The following is a 22,050-nucleotide window of genomic DNA, read 5'->3' on the forward strand; positions in this document are numbered from 1 at the left end:
ACAGATGGAATAATGTCTGTAGCGGAAAAATATCAAAAAGTGGTCTACCAAAATGGTACATACAATATTTGGTTTATTACAGTTCATTAAATACGAAAAGACTTTTTCGACTACCCAATAATTACACTACGAAATGGAACTTAAACTGAAATATGTAGGAAATTGAAATTAAAACTACTTTTGACTTTAAGAAACCATACAATTTACATAATACTTGTAATGAAAAGCCAAGAGCAAATTCTGTTTTGAAAATATTATTGAATGAGTAAATCCTTAATATTCATTCATCCTTTGATCACACCGGATATATCTATTAAAAGCCCACTGAAAGGACTAAGGAACCAAAACTGTCGTAACTTCTATTTCTATCATTCTTGCATAGGCCACCCGTTCGTTTCCTATTCAGCAATGGCATAAAATAAGTAATTTTAAAACTAACTGCATTTGCTCAATGAAAATTGCGGAATATTTGGCGGAGTGGTGTGCAGGCGCGGTGGTACAAATGTAAATGCCAACAATTGTGGTGACAATGTTGCGAAAATGTTGCACAATTACCATACACATCCCAAACATACCCATGCACATGCTCATTCATATGTATGGGGCAACATAAATGCCACACACGAATGGACAACAACAATGCATAATAAATACAAGCAGCAAAATTCACAACCGGCTGCCTGTCGGACTTCGGTGGAAGTGTGTAATAAATGCAAATGTTGCAAATGAACAAAATTTGCGCTTCTGCATTCAAATGTTTAGAGATACCTCTTTACGTATATATGTATATTAAGGGTGGTTCGTTAAACTGTGAGATTTGGGAAGATTGTGGATGAACTTAGATGGCGCTACTATCGCAAGAGAAACTATGATTTAATACAGATCGGAACTGCTCCGAGGAAGGCCGATTGGTGATGCCCATATTTTACCAATATAATCTCTCAAACTTTTTTTTGAACAAATGACCCTAACAAACACCCTGTACAATGCACTAAATAGTATTACAAATAGCGCCATTTTCTTTTTTTTCAGACTTAAGCAAAGGTCTAACATATTAGAATTGTTTTATTATGTTCACTTTGTTGTTGCTGCTCATGCTCGTTTCAGTTTTGAGAAATTGAGTGAACTAGTGCGTAGCCAACGAGCATTAACGACGAGCATGTTATCGGCACTGTGATCAACTCATTATAAATGTATATTTACAGTTTTAGTTTCAGTTTGAGCTTTTCCCTTTTTCTTTTTTGGTTTTCCAACGGCAGTCACACCTTTGTTTTAATCAGTTAAAAGTTAGCGACAACCACAATGCATTCAAATAAATAAAATTATTAAGCAAATTACTGCTCAGTTGCCCAATTTATGAAGACAATAAAGCACACGGGTTACACGGGTCGTATACGCAACATCCGCTGGCGTGATACACTACGAACAATGGGCAATTTACGATGGCCATGGACAAGTAGCTAGTGAGCTTATTTAGCGATTTAATGAACATAAGTTGTTAGTTCTTCTTCTTCTTCTTTACTGGCGTAGACACCGCTTACGCGGTTATAGCCGAGTTAACAACAGCGCGCCAGTCTTTTCTTCTTTTCGCTACTTGGCGCCAATTGCATATTCCAAGCAAGACCAGGTCCTTCTCCACTTGGTCCTTCCAACGGAGTGAAGGTTTTCCTCTTCCTCTGCTTCCCCCGGCGGGTACTGCATTGAACACTTTCAGTTGTTAGTTAGACATTAGTAATTTATTTGCCACAATTCTTAGGATCTAAGCTCTGTCCTCTTCAACACCATGGGGAGAGGAGTGTTAGATGAATTAAAATCAGTGGATAAGCAAAAAGGTAGTTAGTTATAATGGAACACATTGCCCGCAAGACAAATACTTGTCATGCCTGGGTTGATAAAACCAGTTTAACCTGCTGCGGTATCCAGAACGAAATCTCGGCACAGCTCGAGCACCCGAGCAGAAACTGCCTGGAGACGAGTTCAAAGTCCTCCTTAACTGGGATCATGTGGGCCTCACTGTACAGATATGCGATGGGACGCACCAAGTGGCTAGCGACTTGAGGATTTTGTTGTGGATCTGTACTTTGGCAATAATGATGGTCCATGTGAAGAATGAAGAAGCACAGGCTGTCAAATGGCACAACTAAAATGTATGGTTATTGACAGACGGAATTTTACTGCCATCGACTCCAATATTAAGGTCAAGTTAGTGAATATGGTCGCTGGGGATTTAGTGGATCTTAGGTTCCGTGCCGCGTGAGAGCGAGAAATGTCGAAGAGATAGCCGTTTATCTAAATCCTGATTAGGAACCGCTTTGGTAACGATTTCCTTTAAAGGGATCAATCCGATTTTTAGCAAATACCGTTATACTATCTTAACAATAAGTCAAATAAATAATAGAAAAAATTACCTTAATCCCCCTAACGGCATTTTCAATCCAATAAAAAATATTGAGCAAACTCAGATCGCTCTATCCAAAAATGAGGTTAATACTTGATAAAATCCAATACCGCTTAGCTTGTTTTATTTCTACACTGAAGTTTTCAAATCCACATTAAATTTCGAATTGCATTTAAAAATATTTGTAATCTGCAAGTATTTGCACAGATAAGTACACCAATTTAAAAAAAAACTAAAAAATATATTTACCAAAATTATCATCTTTATTAATTAACGCCATTCCGAATACCAATATTTATAGTTTTCGAAACAAATCGCGAAAATAAAATTCAATTATTATATATGTACTTATATTTTGCTTGCTATTTAACCTGTGGTTTTTTTTTTCAAAAATACATTAAAATGGATGTGAGCCAACACTTTTCGGGCTATTGGCTGAAGTACGGTGATGCCTTGCTAACGCAACATAAACTAAATTCAGTTATTCACTCACAATTATGAAGACTATATATATTTGCAAATGTGTGTAAATGATTGACATACATTTGGGGTTTAAAGAATTTGAAGGGGTGCGTACATGCCATTTACCGCTTGCGACTTAAAATTCACGTCGATGATATTTATCCGGATCAAAGTATGATGTGACCACAACACGATCGCTGAACTTGCGACCGGTCAACGCTTGCTGTGCCTTCTGACAATCCATAACGGAATTGAATTCGACAAACACTTTACCACAACCGGGCACATCGACACCCTCAATGGGACGCGGTATTTCCACACTACGCACAACACCATACTTATTGCATTCCTCTTTGATATCCTCCAAAATATCTTCGTACTCCTCCTCATCGCGCAACTCATCCGGCGTGACCATATTCAACAAGCACAACACTTCAGTGGGTGGACCCGAGGTGCCCACCATCGACAGGCCGGGCACTTGTATCATGACCGGCGCAGCGGTGGTGGCGCTATTCTGTGCATTCTTCGCACCAACACTGGCGCGTTGTACTATCAACTTTTTATCGCCCAGCTGCATGCCATTCAGTCCGGCAATGGCCTGCAAGAAAATAATAAGAAATTAAATTTCGTATTGTAATTGAATTGAATGTTTCTTGTTTACCTGATCGGTTATGCTGTGATCGACGTACTCGGAGAACGCATAGCCTTTGCTCAAACCTGTGGCGGCATCCTTTACCAGATTGAAAGCGCGCAATTGTCCAAATGAGAGTAGCAGCTCTTTTACCTAATGGGGTTTAGAAAGCATTTGCGATTAATTTTTTGAGTTTAATGCAGTTGAGTTATTAGCAAAATGATAAAAAAAAAAATAATGTTCTAAATTGTATTGACAGCTTCGAACTTTGCATTGTTTTAATCGTCATAAAAGAGCTAATTGCAATTCCACAGCGATTATATGTAAGTCACCCTTTAATGGGAGTGCATGTCCTTCCACCACCACCACCTAAAACAAAATAACATTGGGATTGGCTAAACGAAATTGTCGACATTGATTTGTAGTTTACTTAGTATTTTGTTATTCTGAAAAGTTCCTGTAGAGATTTTTGCAAATGGAATTTTTGTTGTCAATTTTTATAAACTTGCCTTTTACACCGACATTTGCATGCGCATTGCAATTTCACTGCATCGACACGCACTCACTAAAGTTTCTCACACCGCATATATTGTACTCGCAACTTAATGCACACGCAAGAAAAGATGTGTGTTTTGTTTTCTATGTAGGTGGGTGCAGTGGGCATGGTCGATGCAACTGCAATAAAATCGAAAGCGAAAGCGAACCTTCTACGAGTTCTTTCTTGTTGCTGTGGTGTATGATGCAACCTAAGCTACAAATGACCAAACAATCAAAAACACAATTAATACAAGTTCTGACAACAAATCTAGGTAGATATGTATATACATATAAACAACAAAAAAAAATTTTTAAATTTAGCTCAAAATATGTTTAAGAACAGATCATTCTAGCTGAAAGTTAATTTAAGTGCGTTGACGAGACTGGAGCTGAAAATTAAGCTGTAAGAAGAGCTGAAAAGTGAAATTTGGTGCTGAAAATTCAAAACCGCGCTGAAATTGAAGCTGAAAGAGGAATTCAAATGATAACTAAATTGGCACGCATATGCAGCGCTGCTTGACTGCAACCGCATTTGGTATACTGGATACGGCTATAATGCTACAGGGGAAAAATTTAAATAAATTTCGGAAATTCTCTTTCTTTAGAACTCATGTATGCCCGTAGCCGCACTGACTCATAAACTGTGGCAAAAAAACTTTACAATTACATTATTCTGGTTATATCAACAATGTGCAGCAATCAGCCAAATTACCTGCTCTTCATTCAAATAGTTGGGCAAGCCACCAATGAAAATCTTGTGCGGTGAATCGGGCACCACGGTCGAAATGACACCATTAGCTGAAATTAAAATAATATAGAAAAAGAATTTTTAGAAATTATTATCTTATAGAAATGTTTCTTTTTTTTTATAAAGCAAAAAATTTAATTTTCTATAGACTTTTTAGAAAAATGTACAACTTACCCACTGGCGCTGTTATTGGCGGCGCATCAGCTACACCGGGCATGGGCTGATAATCATGCGGACGTCGTATCTTCAAACTCTGACCCTTAAAATTGATGCCATCAAATGCCATTGCCTGTGTCGTCTCATCAGTCGAACGGAATTCCAAGAAAGCAAAATTCTTATCCAAATTTATCTGACATGCCAAAACTGGACTGCCAGCCGCTTGTGCCAGACCCGTCAAGTGCATTTGTTGATTGAAGAATTCCATCATTTCGTCTTCGGTAACGCCGAATGGTATATTGCCTACGTAGAGACGACGTGCCTGTCGCGTTATGGTTGAACCCACCACTGGCACAGCCGCTTGCGGTATTTCGGGCACAGCATTTGCCGGTATTTGACCGGCTGCCTGCATTGCTTTGTACTGCATGGGTGTAATGTGTTCAAAACCTGGAGGTGGTACATCCCAATATAATGATGGTTTTCTGCGGCGCGAACGTGTGTGCCGATCACGGCCACCACCACCACCACCACCCTCGCGCTTACGATCGCGAGAACGTGAACGACGATAATCGCGCTCTCGTTCGCGGTCCCTTGAACGCGATCTATGGCGGCGCCTATCACGGTCTGCAAAAAATATACACACATACATATACTCATACATGTAGCTTTAAGTATACACGTTATTCGGTGCTAGAAAACTCCACAGTTACTCACCTTCTGAACCCATTTTATGACTACTAGTAATTACACAATAATATTAATGATGGATATTTCCAAAATATTTAGTAAATTTTATATATTTTTAAACACAATGATTGAAAAACTACAACTTTTTTTATGGAAGTGTGCACAAGCCGAATTTCGTTGGCGAAGATTTTTCTGACAGACGCTACGCACAAATGTCAAAAAAGAAGAAAGAGACGAACGTATAATCAGACGTCAAATATTGTACAACCTGGTTGCCATTATTCATACTAATGAGCTTGTGTTATGATTTGCTTTCGTGGGTATTGGGCAAGAATTCTTGCTTGCGTCCTCTTCTCTGTTAATAATTCAAAATTTGTTTATGCAAAGTATATTTATGTAATAATCAAGGCAAATTTGCCGTAATTAGAGTATTAAATATAACAGTATTTTTCTAAAAACACAGCTTGAGGCTTTTTCGAAAACTGTATTTAAGTTATTACAAAACACAATCGCGAAGAAGCTTATTATGTTATGATATTTGGCTAGAACAAACAAAATTTCAAATTTAATATTCGTTATTTTAATATTTTTTTCAGGTAGTTTTCGATGTTGCCAATCATACAACAGTTACATCTGCGAATCATCTGCATTACAAAAAAAATGCATTGGCAAAAATTTACAACTGCCCTAATACAAAATAAAAACTAAAACCACAAGTGCGGCAACGCCAAGCAAACAGCTGCAGTCATTATTTTGTTTACAATCTTCCAATTGTGATGAACTATGAGCGTAAAAATTTTCCTGCCCGCTTTTCTATTTCACACGAAAAAAGACTGTGATATATATGGAGAAATACAAATCAATGAAAACAATGCAATTTCCTATTATATTATTGCGCATCAAGATTATCAGAGTTCGAGTCAAAGCAATTTACGCCACTTGGGACACATAGTTCGTGCCGGACCAACATCAGCCTTACAACATCGAGATGTTGCGGTGACCTTTGCCTACGACGGTGACACGCCAAACATTTATTTGCTTAAGTTGAGCATAAAACCGTCTAATACTACACAAGTGAATGTCTTCCTTTATGATGTGCCAAAAATGTTGCAGTTGTACGAATATAGCGTCAGTTATGAGACGAATAAAAGTGACACAATAGCTGCCGAGAGAAATGGCGAGGAAGAGACTGACCAATGCAACGATGTTGTATTGTTGTGCCGTCTGTTAAATGAAAATCACAAGCAAAATAAAGTGCATAAAGTCACGATATTTAGTATTCTACAAAAGTTACTATTTTTACTGCCTAATTTAATAACATATTTATTAATTATATTGCTGGAGTATAAGCCAGTTAAAACACTTATGCAAAAGACATCAATTTACGGACACTTTTTGGAGTGGCGTAGATTGGACGCAACTGGGTAAGTTCGTGTAATTTGAATTTTTATTAAACAAAATCTAAAATTTACTTCATTTTAGAAAACGGAAACTGAACATAACAGTGGATAAAATTCTCGGTGTAAGTGTAATGATTTTCTTACTCTTTTACGTTTCCCAATCCGGCGATTACTTGCTAGCAACATCACACGTGAGTAGCAGCACGCATAATGGTTATACAATGCAATGATTTTTGCTTAAAAACTATGTATTTTAGTGGGTTATACAGAAACTGCGCTTGTTGCTGCGTTCACTTAAAGGCAGCCCTATTGGCCTGAAGCTGAATGAACATCTTAACAATTTTCTGCTCGATTGTTTTAATTATCACATCGATTTGTGGGCGAAGTTTTTAGGTATTTATTAGCATACGTTCCATAAATTATATATGCATTATAATTGTACGCTTCCCCACCCAGATCTGATCGAGCCCATCGTGCGTCAACTTTTCGTGCCAATTGCCATGCTTGGTTTCATAGGAATATCCTTTCAATTAGCATCTTTGCCAATGTTGATGTCCATAATCGGTTTGCATGCGCATTGCTTCTATATTTACACAGCAGTGTAAGTTGCCCATTGTTTATGAAAATATCAATAACAATTTTTTTTTGATGGTTAAATAGATTGTACAAGGTGGAGATTAGAGGTATTCAAGTACTTTGGAAGGTGATGCTGGGCAAACGTTACAATGTGCTTAAAAGTAAATATAGTTTAATAATTCACACACCTAATTAAGCTAAATAAGCATGACTTGCAGATCGCGTGGAGTCACATAATTATGTTAACCGACAGTTGTATCTAGCGACTATATTCTTTACTTCGCTGCTCTTTTTGTTTCCAACGGTGTTGGTTTATTACGTGGTTTTCACAACGGTAACGCAAGTTTATACGTTTTTTTATTCAGATTATTAATTACTTTCTTGTAGTTGCGACTTTGTATCTACATGGTGAATTTGGTTGTCGAAGTATTGCGGCGTAAAATTTTAGAATTTCCTCTGTTAAGTCTGCTAAAATGGACAATTGGTAAATTTTGCGATATGGGTATGTAAACATGAAACTTTTAACAACTATAATTTGTTATTAATTTATTTTATTGATGTTTTTTTTTTTAGAAAGTATACACATCGCTCATATGCCGCATTCGCCGTCACCATTGTTGCAACCACAGAATATGCAAATTAGTATGTCCGTTTTCAAATTGAGCATACAAAAATCGCCATTAAGTCGAGTATTTTCATGTGAAAGTGGAATCCTGCAAGAATTTAAATCGGATGAGAAGATGTCAATTAAAAATGCATTTACGCGCATGCTTAAAGGAACATTTTAACACTGTTAGTAAACTCTCATATGAAATGATATTGATATTAAATCACGTTATGTTTTAAACCAAAATGTTTTTATATTGTTCAAAAATTAATGATTTTTTAATTCAAATCAGTTTACATTTTATGATAATAATGCGTATTCTACTGAAAATTTAGGTATATACAATGCATACAAAATAAGGAATAAGGACCCGTATTAATAGTTCTATTGAAGTTATCACTTGTTAAAAATCATAGGTTTTCAAGAAAACTCCTTATTAACTAAAAACACGCATTAATCATAGCTCTAACGTATAGTTAAACTTACTGGTATTTTTATACAAAATAGCTAGCTCTTTACATTTAAGCCATCGGAGAAATAAACTAGTATATTAAAATTATCCTTAGTTGAAAATCTGTTTGGAGTTCTACTATACCGTCGTTCGATTTCCATCACCACCAAGTTTTTGTACAAGCTGCAATACATAAAAGAAAATAATTCAAATTGCTAAACGTTTCCATTATATTTACAGTAAAATTACGACCCTGCAAAATCTATTACTTATTTGTTAGCTATTACATCTGTCAACTGTCACACGTTGCTATTGCGATTGAGCGAGTGAAACAGCGATAGTGCACTAACAAATCCTATTTTACTTCATATTTCTATCAGCTCGTCTGTGGAAGATTTTTGTACAAATCTCTAAATTCGTGCGAAATGTCGGGATATATTGCCAGGAAAGGTCCCTTAGTCTTTTGTAAGTACATTTGTGTGTCATATACAACCAATTATTGTATGATTTAAGAATTAAATGATTGAACACTAAAAAAATATATTACAAATGTTTTTCCCATTTGGTTACGTAAATAAAAAATGTATTACTATCTTCGAAATAAATAACCATGTATCCTCTATTTTTTAGCAAACTTGGGCAAATGGGCCTATAACTTGTCTGGATTCAATCAATATGGTGAGTTATTACCATTAATTTTTGTATTTATTGTTGCTCAATAACTAACCTTCAATTTACACAATGACATACCCGTAGGCCTGCACCGTGATGATTGCCTGTATGAGAATGAAGACGTGAAAGAAGCTGTACGTCGTCTACCCCGTAAATTGTACGATGAACGCAACTACCGCATCATGCGTGCTCTGCAATTGTCCATGACGAAAACACTTTTACCAAAAGAACAGTGGACTAAATATGAAGAGGATGTCAAATACTTGGAACCTTATTTGAAGGAAGTTATTAAGGAGCGTGAAGAACGCGAAGAGTGGAATAAGGACCACTAAACGCGTGATTTAATCTTAATTTACGAAATTCGATTTAATTAGACATGTGTGAAATAATGAGAATAAATTAATTAAACAATTGAAATCCTGGATCTTAAATATTTTTACGAGAAAGAACTCCCATAGTACAGATAGGCAGAGAAAAGGCAAAAAGGTGATTTTCAAGAATTCTTATTTCTTGAATAAAAATTAACTTACCTTTTGGATAAATGGAGCATTCAGAACAGAACCTAACACAGGCACTCGTCCCAAGAAATTGATTGCCACTGGGAAGAACCCGCTGTAATAAAATATATATATATTTATAACTTATAATAAAGTATAAAACATATATTTTACCTGAATAATACAAAGAATCCATACAGTTCAATAACCATACCAATCATAGGAAAACCAAGTAGTACTACAAAAATTCCGCCAAAAAAGGCTGTGGTTCCTTTAACTTTATGCCTTTGAAAGAAAAACCGGAATGTACGCTGGACACCAATTACGCAGGCAAGACCGCTTAGGAAAAGTAACTAAGAGTTAATTGTTAATACATAATACAATACACCTGTTATAGTTATATTACATTGCCGATTGCTAATAATCCTTTATCAAAAAGAAATAGCACACCCAAAAATAGAAAGGAGACACCAAAACCAGCCAGGCCAATGCCGATTTCTATAAAAAACATTCATGTTTAGCCAACAATAGTAACATTACAAGACTAACAAAAACACGAAGGACTGAAGCCAAAAACGATTAACGGATCAGTTTATGGCATTATAGACTTACTTTGTAAATCGGTTACTTCAATCATGATGTTTCTTTTGCAAAATTTATATATAATTTCTTTTTAACAATCTAAATTAATAATTAGTATGTTGAGTTATTATTTACTAGAATTATTTGATCTCTTCCACGTAAACCGATTTTTCTTTTTGGTTGTTCGAACAGCTGATTTTTGCTTTTCATGACATTTCGTTTTGAAAATCAAACATTGTTAAAAGTGTTAGGAAACTCGATAAAATTTTAAGTCACACATAAAATAAAAAAAATCTTGAATTGAAAATAATTCGGGTTTTAGTGATATAAAAATGTTGTAAAACAATTTTAATAGAAATACAATTTGTTTTATTAATATTATTCTAACAAATTTAACCGAATGTTGTTGTTATATTAAGCAGTAATTTTGTTGAAATAACATTATTTACAAAGATACGGCAGCTCTGGTTGACTGCCATATTTGCTGAAATTACAACTCTGCGTGCGGCAAAACGCCATTTTTCAATCAATGCAGAAAAATTTTTCTCAGTGGCGTGGCTTTAACTTATCCTGTTTTAAATAGTGAAATTCAGTCAAATTTTAGCGCTAAACTGTGTCAATAGATTCTTAAAAATAAACATGGATAGTGAGTATACATTTAAAGTAATATTTTGGATAGATTTTCAATGTTTATGCTAAATATAACACAGGAGGAGGTTATGGCGGTGCTAGTGGCGGAGGAGGTTACAATAATTTTTCTGTACCACCACCGAATTTCCAGCAGCAAATGCAACCAAAAAGTGGCGGCTACAACGATCAATCTTCGTACAACAAAGGAGGTATGTATATATAAAAATAAGTTTGCACTGAAAGTTTTTCTGTAACTACTTTTGATTTGTAGGTTATGATTCAGGTAGTCGCAGCGGAGGTGGTGGTGGCGGCGGCGGTTGGCAAGACCGTGGAAGCGGCGGAGGCGGCGGTTATGGGTATGTATCTATTATCCTTTACATTTTCGAAAGAACTTCACAAGCTAAGGCCCATTCATTAGCTTACCTCAAGCTAATAACGAAAGAAAAGAGCGTGTTCAAATCCTTAAAAAAAAATCTGTTGACAAATATATCAAATCCAAAGTGTTTAGGGTATTTGTGCTGTTAGAATGTATGTATAATTGAAAATCAAAATTTGTATAAGTTCAAAAATTTGGGATTCTTGCTTCTCTACTGTATCTGCAAAATATTGAACTTCATGTTTACCTGAATCTTCAATTAAAACATGTGATTTTGATAGGTATACAAAATTTGTGGTACGATTTTATTCACGAAGGTACAAGTGTTGAAATCTGTTAGTTACTTTTTTTTTTTTTATTTGATCCATATTGATTCCACAAGTATTTCAATTTATTTAATTTAAGCGAGGTATTCTTACATGTAATATTTTGGTGAGTTTTGATGATACTGTTTATTTGGTGGAGAAGCAATTATTTCCAACATTGTCATTATTTGAAACTTGTTTTTATTGTTGCATTGTTTATGAAACTTTTTTAAAAGTAATTTAAAGGCATAAAGGTGTAATACTGTCGACGACATTGTGAAAAATTCAACAGAAATAACTCCATGAAAATTAACATGATCTGGTTACTAAATCGTTTTAAGTGGTTCATTTTGTTGGCGTAATATGAATAGTACACAATATGAAATACGTACCTAAGAGCCTGGTGTATAATTGCTTAGTTGGGTAAGGTTAATTTCCGAAATATTTAAACTTTGTAATGTTCAAATCATCGCAATCTCGTGGATCAACAACGTTTAATTACGCATATGGGAATTTAATGGTTGGTTATTGAGGAAAACACATTTACAGACAGCTTGAAAATGGTACTTGCTTGTGTATGCGATCTAACATGATTTTTAAAAATTCTCAACTGCAAATCACGAATGCACATTTAAATGAGTCTTGATATCCTATTTTAGAAATGGAGGCGGCAGCAAGGACGGCTACAATAAAGGTAAAATAAAAGCAAGCCAAATTGCAAACAATTGAGTAAAGTATAAATCAATTCATTTACTACTTACAATTCTTAACTCTGCGATTTACGTATAAATTATTGTATGACTAGTGTTTTCATAGTGTATTTAATTGAGAGTGCCAACTATTAGAGAGTATATACATATATATAAAAATTTCATTTGGGGTAGACTGCAAAGTATGCAGTTGTGGAGTAATAATACTGCAATGCATTCTTCTTTAAAATCAGATTATTCTGACTTTGTGTCAAAACAACATGTGAGTGCATCAAGTGGATGGTACATATAAGTATAATGCCGCATCCGGTGATACAGTTGATCAATAAAAATTTGATCTTGGTATACAAAAACATTAAGGTGGTATCTGCTTTGGGTTTTTTGAAAATGTAGAAGGTTTAAAAAGTAGTGAAAATAAACGTGAAACTGCTGTAAATATCTGTTAAAGCTATAACTTTTAAGAAACGCAAAGGTTTATAAATTTGGTTTCATGAACAGCAAAATATGTATCTTGTGTGTGTAACTCGCAAAAGTTGCTAATTTTTTTGTTTAAAGAAATAAAGGAGGTGTTACAATATTGGAGTACATAAATACATTTGCAAATGTATTTGGTATTGGTGTTATACAAACAACCATGGTTAAATTCTTCAGTATCTTCATTATTGCTCCTGATAAAATTTATCAAAGGTGTACTTGAAAATATAACTGACTACACTACTCTTCGTCTATGTTTCAAATGTGTTCTATTAGAAGGTCATACACTTGCTATTATTATCTATTCATATTCATATTATCGTACTTCGAATTAGCGTTTTAAAGTAGTTTCTTAAAACCAATTTAGTGCCCAAGCCATATTTCATAGTTTAAATATGTTTATTAAGACGAAATGATGCTAATATTAGTTATGTTATTTTAGGCGGATATGGTGGAGGCGGCGGCGGTGGTGCTGGCGAAATGGTTACTCAAGAAGACACCATCTTTGTCTCCGGCATGGATCCTGCGACCGATGAAATGGCAATTGAAACGCATTTCGGCGCTATAGGCATAATTAAGGTAAGCTTGCAAAACGCTTAAATAAGCCATTAAGCAACTTTTAATGTTTTCAAATTGATATTTATGCACCTGCAGAAAGATAAACGTACTATGAAGCCTAAAATTTGGTTATACAAACACAAAGATACCGGCGTGTCAAAAGGTGAAGCTACCGTAACCTATGATGATACAAATGCCGCACAATCAGCCATCGCATGGTTTGATGGCCGAGATTTCAATGGCTGTACGATTAAAGTTTCGTTAGCGCAACGTCAAAATAACTGGAAAGGTCGCGGAGGCGGTAGTGGTGGCGGCGGTGGTTTCGGTGGCCGTGGCGGTCCCGGTGGTGGCGGTGGACGTGGTGGAGGCGGTAGATTTGATCGCGGCGGTGGTGGCGGACCGGGTGGTGATTATGATTCCGGTCGCGGAGGTGGTGGAGATCGTGGTGGCCGTGGTAGAATGGGAGGTGGCGGCGGAGGCGGAGGTGGTGGTGGTAACGTGCCACAACGCGAAGGTGACTGGAAATGTAGCAGTTGTAATAATACCAACTTTGCTTGGCGCAACGAGTGCAATAGGTATGTAGACAAATTGCTATTGTTTTGATGGAGCGTAGATTATCATTAAAGACATTCTATTTGCAGGTGTAAAGAACCTAAAAGTGATGGTGATAATGAAGGCGGTAGTGGTGGTGGTGGCGGCGGCTATGGCGGAGGTGGCTATGGCGGCGGCAGCGGTGGTGGTGGTTACGGCGGTGACCGCGGTAGTGGTGGTGGCGGTTATGGCAACAACGATCGCGGTGGCGGCGGTGGTGGTTATGGCAACCGAGATCGCGGTAATGGCGGAGGTGGCGGCGGCGGTGGTGGTTTCAACCGCTTCGGAGGTGGTGGTGGTGGCGGCCGAGGAGGCGGCGGCGGCGGTGGCCGCGGAATGGGTGGTGGTGGTCGCCGCGATGGAGGCGGTGGTCCGGTTAGAAATGACGGAGGCAATCGGCCCAGACCTTATTAAGCGTTGTGCGATTTTAAGTTATATATATGTATTTAACTTTAAACAAATTTTTTAAGTAAAGCAGATTTATTGTATTAAGAATGTAATTATTACTGCTATCTAAATATCAACAGTTTGCAAGAAAAGTAGATATGAAGAAACAAAAATAACGACATGTATATTACAATGTATCTTTTTTCGAAATAAAAAACTTAATTTTTAATTTAATGACCAAATAAAATTAATTACTTTTTAATGAACCACACCTCTAATGATATGTCATAATATCTCGTAAGAATAGTAAATTGTAAAATGAGCTCCGAGAACTGTGCGTGTGTCGAAACTCCTCTTTTTACGTGGAGCCAGGTTCTCTCCGGCCGTTAGAATCAAAAGCTGTTATCACTTGGTAGAATTTCATTGAAGTAAGTTGAGTTTCCTCTGACAGTAAGGAGGCCGCAACAACTGGAATGGCTGCTGTTCCCACGACAGCTGGATTTTTTATCTGGCCAAGTACTATCAATTCGGCAGAATTCTGCCGTTACAACAACAACAACAACATTGGAATGCCGCAAGTTGGCAGTCCTTGGTCAGATAAAAATCCGGGTGCATTCCACTTAAGTTACAAATTAGTAAACTCCATATCCAAACAGTTTTTTACTAAACTATTAATAACATTTCAATGCAAAACCGGCCTACTGTATGTAAAAATGCAAATTGTATCGATTATTAATGACTTCAAATTATTTTTTCACCGAAGTAACATAAGTATGTTTGTTTGAATGCATAAAAACTGGTTTGAATCGATACAATTTTTTTTTAATAATCCATTTTATTTGTATTAAAATACGAAATAACTTGCAGTCTATTAAAAATCAAGTTTTTTTTTATAAAACCCTTTATCAATTTGTAGGCATGCATACTTATATGTACATATGTATATATGTGTGTATATTGAATTACTGCCTTACAAGTGTTTAGTAACAACCTTAAACAAAGAGCTTAACCAAAGAGGCTTCAAATATTTGCATAAATTACACATTAAATTGCGCCAGCGAAATACCAAATCAACAGAAACGAAATCAAAACAAATGTTTGTCTATTTCCTTTTTGTTACACTGTTTGTTTTCGTTTTGCACGGTTATGGTTTTAACTGCCAGCTTCAAATTCGAACCAAAAAAATAAAAAATAACGAAAAAAGCAATAATAATAATAATAGTAATTATGTGTGCGAGGATGATAAATCACTCAAATAAGCGCCAACTTAATTTCGTGAGTGCGCCTGTGGGTGAACCGGTTATTAGAAGCGGTGATCTGCAATTCATAGACAGCTGCTCGAATTGTAAATTGCTTCGACTGCAGCACACAGCTGAGCTTCTTCCTCATTATTCAATGTTCGAATGTGATCAAATGGGTCGGACAGTATGTGGAAATGTATTTCCTCAAATTTACCTCTGTGCATAGTAATTTTTACCATTATCCCGATTGATGGAGCTATATTTTATTTATCTTTTAACCAGGCGAGTTTTATGGCTTGCCATCAAATCAGCTTTATTTTGCATGCCTAAAGTGATTGGCGTGACGAGTGGAATAAATTTGCTGTGAAATCAATTTGGGCTGCAGCTATTTATGACTGTTGGGCATTTGTAAAAAGATGTATACATACATACATACATATTTGTGTACAAGTTACATGCAGTGGTTATCAAAATTGATGAAACGCATCTAGGGCAGTTTTAAAATTACTTATACGTAATGTGGACCAACCCTTAGGCTTGACTGGAATATTGTTAACAAAAATAGATTTAACTAACTGTGAATGCACATATATATGTACAAATATGTTTTAATCGTGATTTATAACCTACGGTGGTCTAGTTAAAGGTGCCGCATATTTTTCGGAAGATATTTTTTAGATAGTCAAGGTCTAAAGCTCTAAATTTTTTTATAATAAGTATGTATTAGGCAACTGGTAAATGTTGTGATAAAGTTGTTGTTGTAATAAAAAAAACGTTTCTTACGTTACTGGATGCTGACATCCCTGCTTATACATAGCCGACAATAACTATGATAATTTCCGGTTGTGCTTTAATACAGGAAATAATTGAAGACAAAGCTCTTTTCTAGGCTTGTACGTGTTTTTAGAATAAATACATACATATATAGTTCCATAAATATTCGAAACACTTTTTTTTGGTGCTACGCTACACTTTCTCTCTGGTGGAAATTTGTAAAGATTCAAAACAAAATTAGCATGCGTAAATCTGGCTCATGGCCTGTAGACCTCACAAATAGCTCGCCTAAATGACTTAACATTTTTTTACAACTGTTAAGCATAGCGATTTTTAATGCGAATTCCACGCCAGACTAGACCCTGTTCAAATCTAAGCCGCTGATTTTAGGCATTATTATACCCACGCAAGAAGATGCGTAGAGTAAAGTATGTATTTTTTTCATCTGAATATTATTTTTAAAACTATCCTAATAGTAGTGCCCACTTAGGAAATAGCGGCATAGAAGTCAAATTCTTCGAAATATGATATTATAAAAGTACTCATGACCTTTTTTAAATATTAGAAAACAACTATGACCACCCACTTCTTCGATAATATTTGTTTACCATCTGATCAAATTTGACCCGGACTGGTCTATGTAAACTGAACTTGCAAACAAACCTAATCGATAAATTTTTTTTCTAAATTGGTACAATCTTTTTTTATGTGAAGTTTGATCTCCAAGGCCAGTTAGTGTTTATTGGGCAGCTGTTTGCTTACGACGGGAAAGGCTTTTTTTGACATTTTTTACCCTAGAAAAAAACCTTAAAAAAAAAGGGATGCTACTTTATCACGAACACAAGTATTCGAGCGGCACAAAGCATTCATTGAAGGCATCGTCTTATGCGAGGAGTCCATCCATCTCGGTTAATGTTGATAAAATCTAAGAAGTCAAAGAAACTGTTCTTTGAAAATCCGCGCGTTATCATCAGAGAGGTAGAGAGACCAGAGAGTCTCACCATATCTTATGGGTCGACTCAACACATTTTTGTTAATGTTGCGAGTATAAAGCGTGTCAATGCTACACTCGCACCAAAGGACCTAAATCTTTTGCAAAAACGACGTGAGGACCTGTATTCATCAAACGCATCATTACAGGCAACAAGACATTATGAATATGGCATCGAAACTGCCCAAGGAAGTGACGATTGGCTCCAAAAATCAACTGAAATCGAAAAACCCAAAATTCGCCGAAGGCACTGAAAGCCATTCCAGCCGAGGCTTACTATAACAGTGCATGGAAATTGGATTCAGCGTTGGTATGCATGTATTGGCTTAGGAGCCCATTTGGAAAGAAACAATAAATATTTATATTAAAATACGTAAAACTATATTTTTTTTTTTATCAAACCGGATAATTTTTGATCAGATGGTAAATATCACACATTACTCAAATTATAACACCTTAGGCGTACTTTAGGCCAGCCTTAATGATTATGAATAATTCTTATTAAAAGGTGATCCATTTCGGGGTTCCCTACTTTTTTCAAGAAAAAACACAGACACTCTTCTTTGGTACTTATTTTTTGAAGATTATCTCTTTCAAATCTTGGACGCGGTTACGTCTCAGATGATCCATCCGTTGAGTGTAATTTTTTATGACTTGATTCTCGAGTATTGCGACAGGTCACTGGCGAATGACACTCGTGATGTTTTGCTCCAAGGCCTGAATAGAAGCGGGATTGTCCGCATAGACTTTAGACTTTACATATTTTCACAGGAAAAAGTCGAACGGGAAGTTTTGGAGGCCAATCGATCGGCCCAAAACGTGAAATTATTTGCTCACCCAAGTGTTCTCCTAATAAATCCGTTGAACGCGATGTGAGGGAAGTCCGTCTTCTTGAAACCAAATGTCCACGAAATCATGATCCGCAGTTTCAGGCATTAAATAGTCGGGTTATCATGGCGTGATAACGGTCGCCATTGACGCTTACGTTCTCACGAACCACACCTAACCGTTGTTTTTTTCTGGGTGAAATAGCAGCTCGCATTCGATGGAACGATGAGCTGTACGAGATATACGACGACATTGACATAGTCCAGCGAATTAAAAGACAGCGGCTACGCTGGCTAGGTCATGTTGTCCGGATGGATGAAAACACTCCAGCTCTGAAAGTATTCGACGCAGTACCCGCCGCGGGAAGCAGAGGAAGACCTCCACTCCGTTGGAAGGACCAAGTGGAGAAGGACCTGGCCTCGCTTGGAATATCCAATTGGCGCCACGTAGCGAAAAGAAGAAACGACTGGCGCGCTGTTGTTGACTCGGCTATAATCGCATAAGCGGTGTCTACGCCAATTAAGAAGAAGAAAATAGCAGCTCTTGAATCTCTTCAGGTTGCTCTTCGTTCCAAATTCGCTGAACAGAATTTAGATCGAAAACGTCGGATCTTCTTGGAACAAGAGCCCACAGAGTGAACCGAATTTTATCCAATAATCAATGTTGGCTTCTTCAAACCCCCCTCAGTACCCCTCTCTGAATCCACCACTGCATATATTGTACTTGATGGAATACTGTTTATAAGTATGCCACGCGCATGAAATTTTCAGCACCACCCGAACCTAGCACCGCCTTACATGCAACTTTTATTCAACCATGACATTAGGTTTTTGGCGCCTTTTTAATTAACACCAATTATATATGTACATTCATTGAATTTTATCAAAAATCTTTGCAAATTTGTACACACACACGTCTAATTACTTACGTAATCAATTACAGCAATGGATTACTGTATTTATTTGTTTTACTTAGCTATGAAGACACTTCAGCACTGCGGTTCATTAAATGATAAGAGTTGTAGATATGCAAATGTATAAAGAAATACTCAAAGTTGGTTTTGCAAAATTTTTTTCTCTCGCAGAAAGTAGCCCAAAAAGTGGTCTTTGTAGCGAATCTACTTTCACATTTTAGCGTTTACTCCATTACGACACTTTACCCAGGTCATAAGCGTCTCAAATTTAATATTTAGACTCAAAGCATTGTTGGCAACAGAGAATCACTCGAAGCAGGTTTGACTAGGACAACGACTTGACCAGGTGTTGGCGGTGAGTGGATCAGGTGTGCGAATATTTACGTGTGTGTGTGTGTGTAGCACAATAGAAAAAAGGTAGCTATTATGTACTACATTTCGTAACCAAACTCGAAATGCGGATGCAACGTAAGTCCTTCTATGACATGGCGTAACGCGCACGTATCGTCTCTCCTTAGACAGTGTGCTACTAGTGTGTGGAGCAGTGTAAAAGGCTTTCGTGGCAGAGTGAATGCACAGCTTGTGGTCATAAAAGCGTCTTCGTACTATAAATAACGCAGCAGTCGCTTGAAAGCCTTTCACAAGGAGGTTGCTGAAGCATTTCTAGGTTAACCACATACACAGAGAGCTTGAACCGGATTTTTTTTTTAACGAATTACTAGATAATAATTCTTTTGGTAGATTAGTGTGCCAAATTATGCCACAATTTTTGAGTTGCCTGCTTAGGTTATATATACTTTCATTGAGGTATCAGGTATATATAAACCCAACTTCGATCGAAGTGAGAACCTTTTCTGTGGATTTTTCATGCTCGAAATAGCTCGCAGCTTCGTGAACACCGAACTTTTCAGTTACAAATTTAAACATGTTCGCGGTGCACGAGTTTTGCACGAACCCAACATCCGTTGCATGGCAGTCACGCACTAGACGAACTTTCTGAGCTCACTTAAAACTAGACAACAACAACAATTTTGTTTGGCCGCCTTCACATAGGCTGTTATTATTTTTCAACTCATCTAGTAGAAGAGGCAGCCGGCACTCTTCTGGCCCTGGCGGCGTCTGACTTAATTACAACAAACATTTCATTCCTGACCTACAAAGTGTTATTAATACCGGTTGTGTGCGGCTCGGTTGCGCCATCGATATTAATTAAGTAATCAAAAGTCTATAGCTGCTAACTAAGTCTAAATTATATTAAATTTTCACTTTTATTTTTAATTTTTATTTTATTTCATATTTGCATTATATCTTACTCAACTAATGGTTGTTAATAACAATTTGTTATTGTTGTTGATAATCGTGTAATATGCGGAGATGCGCGAGTAGTATTGAAAATTAAAGCCTAGTATCGGCGCTAATTACTTGAAACATAAAAAAATAGGAAAAAGGTGTAATGAAAAGCGAAAACCGAAACATAAAAATAAAAACAAAAGACTGATGTTGCTTCCTAATTCATAAATTTCATACATCAGCGAAATTATAAACATTTTTTAAGGGGGGCTTGAGAGTAAACTCTTATTGTGTGAAACAAGTCTTACATGCATACATACATTTATAGATAGACGCTGAGAGTTTCAATAACCCAGTGAAGCTGTTGATTGTTATTAAAAATTTAAATGTAAAAATTGAGAATTTCCAAACCTTGGTCACGGTATTGAAAGTTTGCCACGAAGTTTGACCCGGAAGGATATATTGAAGATCACATAAAATTTATATGTATATGATCAGTGTGAAGAGCTGTGCCAATTTAGCCGTGTCCGTCCTTTGTCTATATATACAGGGTTTGTCTGGAATGTAATAGAACTGATTTTTTTCCGCCGTGACTGTACTTCGGAGCGTGCGCGGGCCGACTGGCTTCGCTGATGAAGACCGGAAAAATGAACAAATTCAAAGTGAAAACGATGCTCATTGTCTTTTTTGACATCAAAAGCATCGTCCACCATGCATTTATTCCTCCTGGACAAATCATCAACGCCAAGTTTTACGTGGAAGTCATGAACAGACTCAAACGAACGGTTAGACGACAGTTGGGTCTACGTAACTGGAACGGAATTGGCTTTTTATTGAGTCACAAGAACAACCACTTTGGCAGTCTTCCAAACAATCGTTGCAACAACAACCACATAATCAGAAGTTTGCCGTTGTTATCCATGGGGCGTCTTTTTCTTCTTTATTGACGTAGACACCGCTTATCTGTAGATTGTTATAGCCGAGTTTACAACAGCGCGCCAGTTGTTCTTCCTTTTCGCAATTGGAGATTCTACGTGTAGTCAGGTCCTTCTCCGCCTGGTCTTTAGAAGGGAGTGGAGGTCATCCCCGGCAGGTACTGCGTCGAATACTTTCAAAGCTGGAGACCTTTCATTCATTCGGACGACATGTCCTAGCTAGTGTAGTCGCGGCTTCTTAATTCGCTGAATTATGTCAATGAAGTCATATATCACGTACAGTTCATCGTTCCATCGATAGCGACATTTGCAGTTGCCAAAGCTCAAAAGACCTTCCGTAGAACCTTTCTCTTGAAAACTCGTTACGCCGACTCATCATATGTTGTCATCATCCAGGCCTCTGCACCATACAGCAGGACGGAGATGATGAGTAACTTGTAGAATTTGGTCTTCGTCGAGAGAGGACTTTAATAGTCAATAGCGTACTCAGTCCGAAGTAGCACATGTTGAGTTATTCTGTGTTGGATATCGAGGCGTCTGCTCTAAAAAAACTCTGTATAAAATCTGTATATGATGAAGGGACGCGTTGAATTTTTGGTGTGGGAAACTCTTTACATGTGTGTTGAGTTTTAGAGCTGATCCC

The 22,050-nt window shown here is 36.9% G+C and overlaps 4 protein-coding genes across 8 annotated transcripts; 2 read left to right on the forward strand and 2 right to left on the reverse strand.

Moving 5' to 3' along the window:
- Window positions 1–2,873: 2,873 nt before the first annotated feature.
- On the reverse strand, window positions 2,874–5,831 carry LOC105222514 (splicing factor U2AF 50 kDa subunit). The gene is made up of 5 exons (XM_011199866.4): window positions 5,647–5,831; window positions 4,951–5,556; window positions 4,741–4,826; window positions 3,522–3,644; window positions 2,874–3,458 (listed from the first exon to the last, which is right to left on the reverse strand). The coding sequence occupies exons 1-5, from the start codon at window positions 5,657–5,659 to the stop codon at window positions 2,997–2,999; spliced, it is 1,290 nt and encodes a 429-aa protein (XP_011198168.1). The 5' UTR covers window positions 5,660–5,831; the 3' UTR covers window positions 2,874–2,996.
- A 335-nt stretch (window positions 5,832–6,166) lies between these two features.
- LOC105222511 (cytochrome b-c1 complex subunit 7) lies at window positions 6,167–9,742 on the forward strand. Of its 3 annotated transcripts, XR_007422746.1 has the most exons (10): window positions 6,167–7,043; window positions 7,102–7,210; window positions 7,277–7,412; window positions 7,476–7,620; window positions 7,680–7,756; window positions 7,814–7,929; window positions 7,983–8,097; window positions 8,169–8,387; window positions 8,894–9,118; window positions 9,284–9,332. XR_007422746.1 is itself a non-coding variant. In XM_011199861.3 (8 exons), the coding sequence occupies exons 1-8, from the start codon at window positions 6,403–6,405 to the stop codon at window positions 8,381–8,383; spliced, it is 1,554 nt and encodes a 517-aa protein (XP_011198163.2). In that variant the 5' UTR covers window positions 6,167–6,402; the 3' UTR covers window positions 8,384–8,570. The 3 variants fall into 3 exon arrangements, 2 of the variants coding, with proteins under 2 accessions (XP_011198163.2, XP_049312564.1); XM_011199861.3 differs by lacking the exons at window positions 8,894–9,118; window positions 9,284–9,332 and having other exon boundaries at window positions 8,169–8,570; XM_049456607.1 differs by lacking the exons at window positions 6,167–7,043; window positions 7,102–7,210; window positions 7,277–7,412; ... (3 more) ...; window positions 7,983–8,097; window positions 8,169–8,387 and adding an exon at window positions 9,410–9,742 and having other exon boundaries at window positions 8,947–9,118; window positions 9,284–9,331.
- On the reverse strand, window positions 8,125–10,607 carry LOC105222513 (vesicle transport protein GOT1B). 2 transcript variants are annotated; one of them, XR_852437.4, is made up of 6 exons: window positions 10,435–10,603; window positions 10,229–10,320; window positions 9,997–10,175; window positions 9,856–9,937; window positions 8,689–8,836; window positions 8,125–8,308 (listed from the first exon to the last, which is right to left on the reverse strand). XR_852437.4 is itself a non-coding variant. In XM_011199865.4 (6 exons), the coding sequence occupies exons 1-6, from the start codon at window positions 10,457–10,459 to the stop codon at window positions 8,291–8,293; spliced, it is 435 nt and encodes a 144-aa protein (XP_011198167.1). In that variant the 5' UTR covers window positions 10,460–10,607; the 3' UTR covers window positions 8,125–8,290. The 2 variants fall into 2 exon arrangements, 1 of the variants encoding a protein (XP_011198167.1); XM_011199865.4 differs by having other exon boundaries at window positions 8,798–8,836; window positions 10,435–10,607.
- A 283-nt stretch (window positions 10,608–10,890) lies between these two features.
- LOC105222510 (RNA-binding protein cabeza) lies at window positions 10,891–14,682 on the forward strand. 2 transcript variants are annotated; one of them, XM_011199860.4, is made up of 7 exons: window positions 10,891–11,050; window positions 11,115–11,243; window positions 11,306–11,390; window positions 12,375–12,409; window positions 13,342–13,478; window positions 13,554–14,032; window positions 14,099–14,682. In XM_011199860.4, the coding sequence occupies exons 1-7, from the start codon at window positions 11,044–11,046 to the stop codon at window positions 14,460–14,462; spliced, it is 1,236 nt and encodes a 411-aa protein (XP_011198162.1). In that variant the 5' UTR covers window positions 10,891–11,043; the 3' UTR covers window positions 14,463–14,682. The 2 variants fall into 2 exon arrangements, with proteins under 2 accessions (XP_011198162.1, XP_029404652.2); XM_029548792.2 differs by lacking the exon at window positions 12,375–12,409.
- Window positions 14,683–22,050: the final 7,368 nt, after the last annotated feature.

Source organism: Bactrocera dorsalis, chromosome 4, assembly GCF_023373825.1.
Source record: "Bactrocera dorsalis isolate Fly_Bdor chromosome 4, ASM2337382v1, whole genome shotgun sequence".
NCBI classification, from domain to species: domain Eukaryota; kingdom Metazoa; phylum Arthropoda; class Insecta; order Diptera; family Tephritidae; genus Bactrocera; species Bactrocera dorsalis.